The 12,840-nt window shown below is 42.8% G+C and overlaps 2 protein-coding genes across 2 annotated transcripts in view; one reads left to right on the top strand and one right to left on the bottom strand.

The window, feature by feature from the left end:
* The window catches only part of LOC308570787 (vomeronasal type-2 receptor 26-like), a gene marked incomplete at both ends in the record, with an annotated part of 7,765 nt that extends 5,784 nt beyond the window's left edge, over positions 1-1,981 (top strand). Inside the window, 2 exons of the mRNA XM_081165705.1 lie at positions 116-242; positions 1,077-1,981. Of these exons, the coding sequence (XP_081021831.1) occupies positions 116-242; positions 1,077-1,981 (1,032 nt within the window). The remainder of the gene's footprint in view (positions 1-115; positions 243-1,076) is intronic.
* LOC308571994 (uncharacterized protein) overlaps positions 1-12,840 on the bottom strand; it is a 282,420-nt gene that overhangs the window by 207,388 nt on the left and 62,192 nt on the right. The gene's annotated exons all lie outside the window — the stretch shown is intronic.

Raw genomic sequence — 12,840 nt, 5'->3', positions numbered from 1 at the left:
GATTGGTTATTAAACCATTCTGAGAAATGTGGTTCTAAACATGTGCTTACAGAGTAAACAGAGAGGTTGTCAATTTCTCCCATTCTACTAATCTTTTCTTCCCCTTTATGGGCAGGTGCTGCCTGTCTCTGTGTGCAGTGACTCCTGCCATTCTGGTTATCAGAAGAAAAAGAAGGAGGGAGTGAAGTTTTGCTGCTACAGTTGCGCCCTGTGTCCAGAAGGAAAGATTTCCACCCAGAAGGGTAGGTCTCTCTAGATCAGGGGTCAGCAAACTTTTTCAGCAGGGGGCCTGTCCACTGTCCCTCAGACCTTGTGGTGGACCAGACATTTTTTTGGGGGGGATTCCTATGCCCCACAAATAACCCAGAGAAGCATTTTAAATAAAAGCACACATTCTACTCATGTAAAAATTCGGTCCATGGGCCAAATTTAGAAGGCGATTGGGCCCCCCAGGCCTTTGTTTGCCTACCAGTACTCTAGATGCTTTCAGTCCATACGTTTGATTATGAGTGGGAATGAGCTTTTTTCAGGGGGCGGGGGGACATTTTTTTAAAAGTTTAGACAATTTTGTTATTGCACTTTCTGTTATTCTTCTATTTGTGTTTTTTTTTAATGTCCTCAAAAAGGTTTCCATCAATAAAATTATTACAAAAAAACCCTAACTAGAACCTAATCAAATTCAACAATTTATAGCCTGGTTATTTCCTACATGCTGCTCAATGTGACCACACAAAACCCTCCCCATGGACCTCGGGGCTCAGGCTGGTTGATATGGAGAGAATCATTCTGAAAAATGACTTAATGTAGGGACAGTAGAGGGAGTAGCTCCAAGTACAGTGTCTGAATGCTGGGCGAGAGAGATTTGCCTGGCTTTTCACAGTTCAGATAGAAGATTATTTGGATTATTATTTTATGTTGAATTGTTCTTCAAGAAGGCCTTTTTAGTATTTATTTTAAAAATGAATGCTGTTTTATAGTAACATTTGTAAAACATTTGAAGCATTGTTTTAAAATTAAGTTGTTTGCACATTTCATATGCAATTTTAGCATTTGATGACCACTGTTTCTTGCTTCAGACATGGATGACTGTTCCAAATGCCCAGAAGATCAGTATGCAAACAAGGACAGAGATCGATGCATCCCAAAACTGACAGTCTTTATGTCTTATGAAGAACCCCTAGGGATCAGTTTAGCCTTGGTTGCTATTTCTTTTTCCCTCACCACAGCTGTGGTGTTAGGAACTTTTATTAAGCACAAAGATACTCCCATAGTCAAAGCCAACAACCGGGACATCACCTACACTCTCCTGGTCTCCCTCCTGCTCTGCTTCCTCTCATCTTTACTTTTTATAGGAAGACCTCAGAAGTTGACTTGCTGCCTCCGACAAACTTCCTTTGGAATCAGCTTCTCTGTAGCAGTTTCATGTGTATTGGCAAAAACCATCACTGTGGTTGTAGCTTTCATGGCCACCAAACCAGGGTCCAGCATGAGGAAGTGGGTGGGGAAAACATTGGCCAACTCCATTGTCCTTTTCTGCTCTTGGATTCAAGCAGGCATCTGTGTAGTGTGGCTAGCAATTTCTCCCCCACTCCCCAATTTGGACATGCAGTCAGTACCTATACAGATCATATCGGAATGTAATGAAGGGTCTGTCATCATGTTTTATCTTGTTCTGGGCTACCTTGGACTTCTGGCCATCATCAGCTTTACCATGGCATTCCTGGCAAGGAAGTTGCCAGACAGTTTCAATGAAGCCAAATTCATCACCTTCAGCATGTTGGTGTTTTGCAGTGTTTGGTTGTCATTTGTTCCAACCTACCTGAGCACCAAGGGGAAATACATGGTGGCTGTGGAGATCTTCTCCATCTTAGCTTCCAGTGCTGGGTTACTGGGCTGCATCTTTGCTCCTAAATGCTTCATCATTGTCCTGAGACCTGACTTGAACAATCGGGAACAACTAATAAGAAAAAAGGATTGGTGACTTTTCTCCCCCATGCTCTCAATATGTTGGTATGTGGGTATTGGAGATATTTATTCAACATTATTTCATAGTTGTTGCCACTTAAGATTAAATGAAACAGCACTTCATCTTTTATCAATTTCAGTACTGTAGTAACAATTCAAACTCACTTGTGGTATTATAAAGAATTGCCATATTTCAGAAACTGAAAATTTGGACACTTTGTTTCTGAAGGGTAAAATTGTCATCTAAAGTTGTTGAGTTCAAAGGTGTTTTGATTCTCAAAAAGGAAAGGAAAGAAAACAAAAAGATTCACACAAATCTACACTCCCAACATCAACATGGGTTGCAGTACATATGGATTTCAGCAATTTCCATCCGGACACTTTTATGTGGGCCAAATTCCAGCTATGTCCGGGAAATTCCAGATGTATGGCAGGCCTGTTTTATATAACATATACTATCTGTTCTGCATGTGTTAATAACAATGAGGACTTTCCTCCAACTGTGAATATCAGGGGTTCTATCAAGACTGTGGTGGGGGTACAGGGTACTGCCAGTATTATCTGGGATTTATTCCATCATATAGCAGAACTTCAGGTTTGTGCATTTCAAGTGGATTAAAGTGTTCTGCTGCCCTAGTGCAACCAAGCCACAAAAAGCAGACTGTTTTCTATTAGGAAAGTAATAGGGGCGGGACTGAAAAGTATGGGATGAACTATTTTTAATGGGTAGATGTATATGCACCTTGCAGTCAAATCAGGGTTAGGAACGGAATGATCATTTCCCAATCTTAAATTCAGATCTTCACATTTCTGCAGTAATTTGATTCCCCACTTAAATCCTTCAGAAGATTCATCAGCATTTTAGTGCAAATTTCTCCTAATAAACAAATATTTTTGTGCAGTTTTGAATAATGTACATATTTTGGCCAGCAATTTCCCATGATAATAATGCATTCAAAGAATGATAAAATTGAAGAGTTGGAAGGTACCCTGAGAATCATTTAGTCTCACCCCATGTAATACAGGAATATGCAGCTGTCTCATGTGGGGATTGAACCTGCAACCTTAGCATTATCAAGCAGCACCACACTCTAACCAACTGAGCCATCCAGCTGAATTTGTGTGGGTTGTTTTCAAATACTGTTTTCATTTTTATACCCATTTCTGCTAATATGTATATTTTAGGGTCATTTGTTGGAGAACTGCATCAAAATTAGGATAATGTCATGAACTTTGGTTCTCCTATTGCTTCAGAAAGAGTGGATTTCATATATTTGTGCTCAAATAAAAACTGTGTCAAATTTCTCATCCATTCCAAATCAGAATGAATGTGCATTATTGTATAATTTCCACACAAACAAATCAGAATGAATGCTCAGTGAAGACCAGATACAATCTAACCTCCCTGCAAGCTTGGTGCAGGTGAATCATGAACAATATTCAATAAGAAGGATATATGGGGTGGGGGGGTGGGGCTTTCTGTTAGAATTCCTGCTCCATGATTGCAGTCAGGGGATTTTTGTCTATCACATGACGGTTTATGTTTTGACTCCATAGAATGGGAAGTGACAAGACAGGATGTTTGTGTTACCGTGTTCCGTGAAGTGGGACTGTTGTTCTTTCTCTTTGCTGTCTGATGCCAGAAAGAGAGGGAGCCATGTTGCAGTGCTCCATGTGTGTTTATATGTAAATAAAGCAGATTAGCCAAAATGCTGAGTTGCTGAGGTCTGTTATGCAAGCTGCGAAGACTCTGTGGATCACTAAGTGTGCTAATATCTGGTGGCATTGGCAGTGGCGTAGTGTGGGTTCTCAGCACCCGGGGCAAGGCAAGTAATTTGCGCCCCCTAACCCGGGGCAAGGCAAGTAATTTGTGCCCCCTATCCCGGGGCAAGGCAAGTAATTTGCGCCCCCTAACCTGTGGATTTTAGCACTCGAGTCTCTTCCGCGCCCCCCCAGATGTTGCGCCAGGTGCAGCAGGCCCCCCTGCACCCCCCACGCTACGCCACTGCTCCCACCACAAGTCTTCAGGACAGCCATCCAAAGGCTGGCGCGGGGAGAAGGTCTCTCCGCCCCACCGCCAGGCTTCGGAGCAGCCTTCCGAAGGCTGGTGCGGAGAGAAGGTCTCTCCGCCCCACCGCCAGGCTTCGGAGCATCCTTCCGAAGGCTGGCGCGGGGAGAAGGTCTCTCCGCCCCACCGCCAGGCTTCGGAGCAGCCTTCCGAAGGCTGGCGCGGGGAGAAGGTCTCTCCGCCCCACCGCCAGGCTTCGGAGCAGCCTTCCGAAGGCTGGCGCGGGGAGAAGGACTCTCCGCCCCACCGCCAGGCTTCGGAGCAGCCATCCGAAGGCTGGCGCGGGGAGAAGGTCTCTCCGCCCCACCGCCAGGCTTCGGAGGAGGTCCGAGGACAGTGGGGTTCCTGCTTCTTCGAGGAGGGCCGCCCAAACGCGCCCCCCCAAATGTTGCGCCAGGTGCGGCCGGCACCCCTGGCACCCCCCACGCTACGCCACTGGGCATTGGTTGCTGTGATGTTTGGGCTGAAGAGGGCTGATGAAAGCTTTTTAAACTCCCGAACGATCGACCAGGAGGGAGAGGACATGCCAGTGGGGCATGTGTCTCTGCCAGGGTCCTATTCAAGTGTAGGACGAGCTCCTGACACTTTCAAGCCTCCACAGTCTTGTTGCAGCTTTCTCATAAATTAGTAGCAGTTATTTGTTTAACACCAGAATACAAAAACAATTCCAAACTACATGGCAAGTGCTGTATCTTGTGTGGGTCGAAAAACTGGGATTGGACAGTGGTCATTATTTCATAGAATCATAGAATCATAGAGTTGGAAGAGACCACAAGGGCCATTGAGTCCAACCCCCTGCCAAGCAGGAAACACCATCAGAGCACTCCTGACATATGGTTGTCAAGCCTCTGCTTAAAGACCTCCAAAGAAGAAGACTCCACCACACTCCTTGGCAGCAAATTCCACTGTCGAACAGCTCTTACTGTCAGGAAGTTCTTCCTAATGTTTAGGTGGAATCTTCTTTCTTGTAGTTTGGATCCATTGCTCCGTGTCCGCTTCTCTGGAGCAGCAGAAAACAACCTTTCTCCCTCCTCTATATGACATCCTTTTATATATTTGAACATGGCTATCATATCACCCCTTAACCTCCTCTTCTCCAGGCTAAACATGCCCAGCTCCCTTAGCCGTTCCTCATAAGGCATCGTTTCCAGGCCTTTGACCATTTTGGTTGCCCTCCTCTGGACACGTTCCAGTTTGTCAGTGTCCTTCTTGAACTGTGGTGCCCAGAACTGGACACAGTACTTCAGGTGAGGTCTGACCAGAGCAGAATACAGTGGCACTATTACTTCCCTTGATCTAGATGCTATACTCCTATTGATGAGGCCCAGAATTGCATTGGCTTTTTTAGCTGCCACGTCACACTGTTGGCTCATGTCAAGTTTGTGGTCAACCAAGACTCCTAGATCCTTTTCACATGTACTGCTCTCAAGCCAGGTGTCACCCATCTTGTATTTGTGCCTCTCATTTCTTTTGCCCATTTCAGCATTGATACTCTGAGCTTCCTTCACAATTATGGAAATGTGTGGATTCACTTTAGGGTATGAATTTGCCCTTCCTGGAAGTCTAGAACGCATCACCCATTTGTTGTCTCCTTGTGGTGCATAACATTCTCGTTGCCAGGTTCAAGTAGAGAGCAAATATGTTTGCTACCTGAAGTGCTTCTGGCACAGTGACTTTGCAGAGGGAAGTTATCTCCCTCTGCAGCTATCCAAATTACTGTCATTAGTTCACCTGCCCAAAGCTCCAGTGGTTTTTCAGAAAAGAACAACATTTAGTAAAAGTTACCTATCTCCCCCTGCAGGTGTCCAAATTACTGTCATTTGTTCACCTGCCCAAAGCTGCAGTGGTGTTTCAGAAAATAACAACATTTAGTAAAAGCACTGTCTCCATAAGTAGATACAGAAAACAAGCAAGTCTCCTGTCACTGATGAGTGACAAGATGTAGGTAAGGTTCTGCCAGTTTGAGCTGCAATGTGTGTTGCCATTTTGTAGAACAGACTTCAGTATTGATTCTGTATTGGTTGTCTCTACTAGCCTGCTAAGGCATGCACTCGAATTCTGCTGACGCTAAAGATAAGTGTGTTGTTTTCCTTTATTGGCAGAGTCAGGCACCACCCAAAGTAAGGCGTTAATGTAAGGCTGGATGCTGGAGCAAGAGAATGCTAGAGAGGAAGATTGCTGTAAAGATGGTGGGTCTACATGTGTTGTTGCTGCTGCTTCAGCTTCCCAAACAATGTAAAGCAGATACCAGGAAGTGCCACATGAATGATCCCCTCCCTGTTCCACAAGAGTGGTACCAGCCCGGGAGCCTCATCATTGGTGGGATAACTTCTCACATCTCTTACCATTTCCATGAACTACTCTTCAATATACTTCCTTCTCATGAGTTGTTCGAGGTTCCAAAGTAAGCATTCACCTCCCCCTTTAATCTGCTTCATCTGATCTTGGCTAGATCACACACTCAACCAGTTGCTCATACAAATAATAGGATATAATTTCATTTTCCTTTTACTTTTAGATACCATATTTTTACATTGCTATACACAGGGTGGTTTACATGCTGGAAGAACAACAAAATATACAAGAAAGATCACACATCTTATAAAAATCTGATCCAATACAATTTAGGGATAATAGAAAAGGTCACTATCAAACAAAGTAAAGTTCAGTTATCCATTAGAATATAGTAATATAGAATAAAAGAAACTTTCAAAATGTCAGTAAATAATATTTCCATTGCCAGTAAATAAAGAATTTCACTCTCAATAAATATACAGTGGTACCTCTGGTTATGTACTTAATTTGTGCCAGAGGTCTGTTCTTAACCTGAAACTGTTCTTAACCTGAAGCACCACTTTAGCTAATGGGGCTGTTGCTGTGCCGCTGCTGCACAATTTCTGTTCTCATCCTGAAGCAAAGTTCTTAACCTGAGGTAATATTTCTGGGTTAGCAGAGTCTGTAACCTGAAGCGTATGTAACCTGAAGCGCCTGTAACCCGAGGTACCACTGTAATACTATTTTCAATGAAAAATAAGAGAAATACACAAAATAATGCAATAAATTAAAAAAAATGTAATAATTGACTTTCTAAGAGAATGGGGGAGGTGGTCATGGTGAGTTTAGACACCTTTTTTCCTAGAAAAATAGTGCTGCGTGAACCAGATGAAACTTAGTCAGCTGCCTGTAGAGATTGACATAAATGGTAGATTTGAACAGTGAATAACAGGGAGATCATGCCTATTATTTCCTGAGGAATACCTACAAGCCACCTGTTGTACAACCTTGATACCATGGCAAATCTTCCCAGTAAGGGAAGCTTCTTAGAGAGGGAGGAAAATCAATATGTTATAATGATGTGTGCTTCAAACAACAGCTTCTTCAGAAAAAAAACTAATATTTGCTTAAAATGATCTGTCTTGGTGCATCATTTCCATTGCTGCTGCAAGTCCTGTTCTATTTTTCTGGATTTGATAACCAGCCTCATATAACCAACATACTTAAATCTAATTAGTGCATGAAATAAGTCTAATTCATGCATTAATACCATAGAGAAAGCTGTTCTTCCAGGCTTTGCTCACCCTGGAACAAAGTAGGATTTTGTTCCCCTTCAGTCTACTTGAGAAACTCCATGTGTGAAAAGGTTTGAGCTGGTTAGTATGTGGCTGTCACCACCCAGTCTTGAGTTTCTATACCAATAATTGAGGAACTTGCACCACTTTGTAACTAGGTTTTGCCACGATTGTTGTCCCTATGGCAAGCAATTTGGTTATAGACAGGATGGAGCAGAATTATTCTAAACTGTTTTGCTGCTGGAACCAGGCAAAGGACCTTCTTGGTATTGGTGCCCACCCTGGTGTGCAGCCTGGGAGTCATTTTGGACTCACAGCTGTCCATGGAGACGCAGGTTAATTCTGTATACAGGTCAGCTGTCTACCAGCTCCATCTGGTACACAGGCTGAGACTCTACCTGCCCACAGACTGTCTCGCCAGAGTGGTGCATGCTCTAGTTATCTCCCACTTGGACTACTGCAACATGCTCTACGTGGGGCTACCTTTGAAGGTGACCTGGAAACTGCAATTAATCCCTAATGCAGCAGCGAGACTGATGACTGGGAGTGGCCGCTGAGACCACATAACACTGGTCCTGAAAGACTCACATTGGCTCCGCATACATTTCTGAGCACAATTCCAAGTGTTGATGCTGAACTTTAAAGTCCTAAATGGCCTCGGCCCAGTGTACCTGAAGGAGCGTCTCCACCCCCATTGCAAAGCCCGGACACTGAGGTCCAGCTCTGAGGGCCTTCTGGCGGTTCCCTCACTGTGAGAAGTGAGGTTACAGGGAACCAGGCAGAGGGCCTTCTCAGTAGTGGCTCCCACCCTGTGGAATGCCCTCCCATCAGATGTCAAGAAAATAAACAACTATCTGACTTTTAGAAGACATCTGAAGGCAGTCCTGTTTAGGGAAGTTTTTACTGTTTTTTTAATATTCTGTTGTTAGTCAGAAAGAGTGGCTGGGGAAACCTAGCCAAAAAGGTGGGGTATTAATTATTATTATTATTATTATTATTATTATTATTATTATTATTATTATTATTATTATTATTATTTTGCTGAAAGAGCATTCAAACTCTCTCTGCAGTGTGGTGCTAAAATTCTACCAGCACATCCTGGCCTTGGTGTTTGCCGTAAATGAGATCAATGGGAATCCCAGCATCTTGCCCAATCTCAGCCTTGGGTTCCACATCTATGACAGCTACTATGACGCAAGGATGACTTATCAGACCACTATGGACCTGCTCTTCAAATTCAGAAGATTTGTCCCCAATTACAAATGCAACAACCAGAAAAACCTCATAGCTGTCATTGGGGGACTTGGTTCTGATGTCTCCTTCCATATGGCAGAACTCTTAAGCCTATACAAGTATCCTCAGGTAGGATTTATCCATGGATGAAGGGGGGATAGTCACTAAGTTCATTCTTCTCCTGGAATGCTGAGAGTAATTTTGAGGGTCAGAATAAGCAGAGGAATGGCTGTGAGAAATCCAAAAACTTCCCTAACGCAAGTCCCCCTGAAGTTTAGTGGTGCCGTTTCCCAAGTGTGCAGCAGTTGCAATACCCTCTTTTTAAAGAAGGAAATGAAATGAATTGTGACTTCATTTTAAAAGATGCTAGTCCTCAGACCCTCTCATATACCAGTTAATAAATAATACATCCCCGCAGGCTACATTTCAGCAATCTTTCAGGGAGTTTTGGCCTGCTCCCAAAATTTATCTTATCACCTACAACAGTCTTCTTAAGGAGCTTTTCCATTGCCCTGATAAACATTCCTGTTTTGCACAGGTCGACAGGCTCAGATGCGCCTCTTAAAATATTTGCATTTCCCCCATCAGTTCACTTATGGTTCATTCACCTCTGAGCACACAAGACAATGGCCTTCCTTTTACCGGATGGTCCCAAGTGAAGCAAACCAGTACATTGGGATCATTAACTTGCTGAAGCATTTTGGTTGGACCTGGATTGGGCTCTTTGCTGTGGACGATAACAGTGGAGAACAATTCATACAGACCCTGGAGCCATTGCTTTCTCAGAATGGAATCTGTTCAGCCTTCACACAAAGGATCACCAACCAACATGATTTAACGAATTTCACTGCATTTTACGTATCAGCATCTATTATTTATCCAGCGTTCTCAGAGAGCAAAGTCAGTATCTTTGTCATCTATGGAGATTCTATGACCATTCTATGGGTGAATGCATATGTGCTCCTAGGTTTTCCTAGCTACAATGAGGGTACCTCACTTGGAAAGGTGTGGGTTATGACAGCCCAGCTGGATTTTACCTTAACAGGCGTTCAGAACGTATGGGATTTTCAATTGTTTGAAGGCGCCCTGTCCTTCACAATTCACTCTGCTGAGATTCAAGGATTTAAGGATTTTCTTCAGATCGTAAAACCTGGCTGGAATCAAGAAGATGGCTTTCTCAAGGACTTCTGGGAGCAAGCATTTAACTGTTTATTTCCAGACTCCCAGGAGCTGATAGAGGTTGGTGAAACTTGTACTGGAGAGGAGAGGTTGGAGAATCTTCCTGCATCTATATTTGAAATGCACATGACTGGTCACAGCTACAGTATCTATAATGCCGTCTATGCTGTGGCACATGCTTTGCATGCCATAGAGTCATCTAGATACAAACGCAGTCCAATAATGAGTGGCAAAAGTCTTCAAGATCTCCAGCCTTGGAAGGTAGTGTATTCATAATGAAATAATCTCATTTTCATGAAGCGAATAGAACAAAATCATGCACCTTCCAATTTTATTCTTTAAAACAACAACAATAATAATACCATATCTTAAGTTCCCAGGGTGGGTTACCACATTAAAGCAAAAAAAACAGTTTAAAACAAGTTACAATAACCAACATAAGGTGGGTCTTAAAAATATACCCCTCAGGTGTCAGGTGCCAGGGTAAAGAGGTGCGTCTTTTCGTCAGAAGCTATTTATGTCCCAGGTGTATCCCTGTGGAGAGGGAGTTCCACAGTTTAGGGGCTGCCACAGAAAATGCCCTCTCCTGGGCCGCAAACCCCCCTCAAGTGTCTGAGAGGAGAGGAACTAGCAAGAGGGCCTCCTCTGCTGATCTTAGCACTCAAGAGGGCCTGTAGGGAAGGAGGCGGTAATTCAGATATGTCTGACTTGAGTCATTTAGGACTTTAAACATTCGTGTTTAACTAGCAACCAGTAAAGCTGTTGTAAAACAGGTTATATTAGTGTCTGGTAGGAAAGGAACAAATAAGAGGCCATCATCTGCTGATCTCAGCAACCAAGAGGCAGTATTTCAGATATTTGGGAATATTTAAACTCACATGATACTTTAAATGCATAAGTAAGCACCTTGAATTGGGGCCAGAGATGAACTGGCAACCAGTATGGCTGTTGTAAAATAGGTTATGTTAGATCTAAATGGAACCCCAGCCACTAATTTGACTGCTGCATTTTGAAGAAATAACTATTTCTAAGTCATTTTCAAAAAGGGACGCGGGTAGCGCTGTGGGTTAAACCACAGAGCCTAGGACATCTACAGTGGTACCTCGCAAGACAAATGCCTCGCAAGACAAAAAACTCACTAGACGAAAGGGTTTTTTGTTTTTTGAGCTGCTTTGCAAGACGATTTTCCCTATGGGCTTGCTTCGCAAGACGGAAACATCTTGCAAGTTTGTTTCCTTTTTCTTAACACCGTTAATACAGTTGCGACTTGACTTCGAGGAGCAACTCATAGAACGCGGTGTGGTAGCCTTTTTTGAGGTTTTTAAAGACTTTGGTGATTTTTGAAGCTTTTCCAAAACTTTCCCTACACAGTGCTTCGCAAGACGAAAAAAATCGCAAGACGACAAAACTCGCGGAACGGATTAATTTCGTCTTGCGAGGCACCACTGTATAACAAAAAACCTGCATTCATATTTTACATTTTTTAATTTTTGCATTTATAGCACACCTTTTTGTCAAAGGAACACAAGGTAATGCACCCAGTTGGTCCCTGGCCCCTCAGGTTGAATCCTGGTCTCCCAAGGTATTAGTCTGACACTCTATGGACAATACTATATTGGTTCTCTTGCCTTAACTATAACCTATTACAAAATTGTTGTAAGATGAAACTACATAAGCAATGTAATCAAGGAAAAAATTCAGCATATTGACTCCAGTAGGTTTTGATCCCATTCCTAACCACCCTTGCTCTTTTTCCACTAGCTGAACCCATTTCTTGAAGGCATTTTGTTTAATAACTCAGTTGGAGAAGCAATCTTTTTTCAAGATAACAGGGAGAGGAGAGGTGGATTTGACATAACGAACATGGTCACTTTCCCAAACAAATCCTTCCAGAGAGTCAAAGTTGGAAGGGTGGATGCCAAGTTTCAGGAAGGAAAAGAGTTCATCATTAATACAGACATAATTGTGTGGCACAGGAGATTTAACCAGGTTTGGATTCCTGATATGCTTTCACTTTATGCCTTCTGCCATATTGGTTGGAGATACAAAAATATTCTTGTCTCCCAAAGGACTGGTGTTTGAACATAGATCAGATGGAAGATTACTGTCAATATGTACTGTACTGAAATGTCCTCTAGATGGGAAACATTCTTAAGAAAATGTCTAAATAAACAGCTTCTGTTTATTTATTAACAGAGGAAAGAAACCGTCTTTGCTGTTGTTGTTGTTGGGAGGTTTTCACCATTTGGTAACCAAGCCACATTTACACCTTACATTTAAAGCACAATTAGACTACTTTAATCAAAATGGCTTCCACCTCAAAATCTTAAGTATTGAAGTTTGTTAAGGATACTGAGAGTTGTTAGGAGAGCCTTATTTTCCCTACTGAGCTACAATTCCCAGAGTTTCCTTGGAAGAGGGATTGGTTATCAAACTATTCTAAGAAGTGTGGTTCTAAACAATAGACTTCAAAAATAATGCATTATATGCTCAGGACTGTTTTGGAACATTGTGGCATGCTTATATTGCATGTACCCTGTTCTGAATTCTTCCATGTTCACCATGTGCTTACAGAGTAAACAGAGAGACTGTCAATTTCTCCCATTCTACTAATCTTTTCTTCCCCTTTATGGGCAGGTGATGCCTGTCTCTGTGTGCAGTGACTCCTGCCGTCCTGGTTATCAGAAGAAAAAGAAGGAAGGAGTGAAGTTTTGCTGCTACAGTTGTGCCCTGTGTCCAGAAGGAAAGATTTCCACCCAGAAGGGTAGGTCTCTCTAGATGCTTTCAGTCCATACATTTGATTACGAGTGAGAATAAGCTTTTTTC

The sequence above is a fragment of the Podarcis bocagei genome (assembly GCF_964188305.1).
Source record: "Podarcis bocagei genome assembly, chromosome: 13".
NCBI lineage: Eukaryota > Metazoa > Chordata > Lepidosauria > Squamata > Lacertidae > Podarcis > Podarcis bocagei.
The sequence above is the reverse complement of the archived record's forward strand: the minus strand, read 5'-3'. Positions and strand labels throughout refer to the sequence as shown.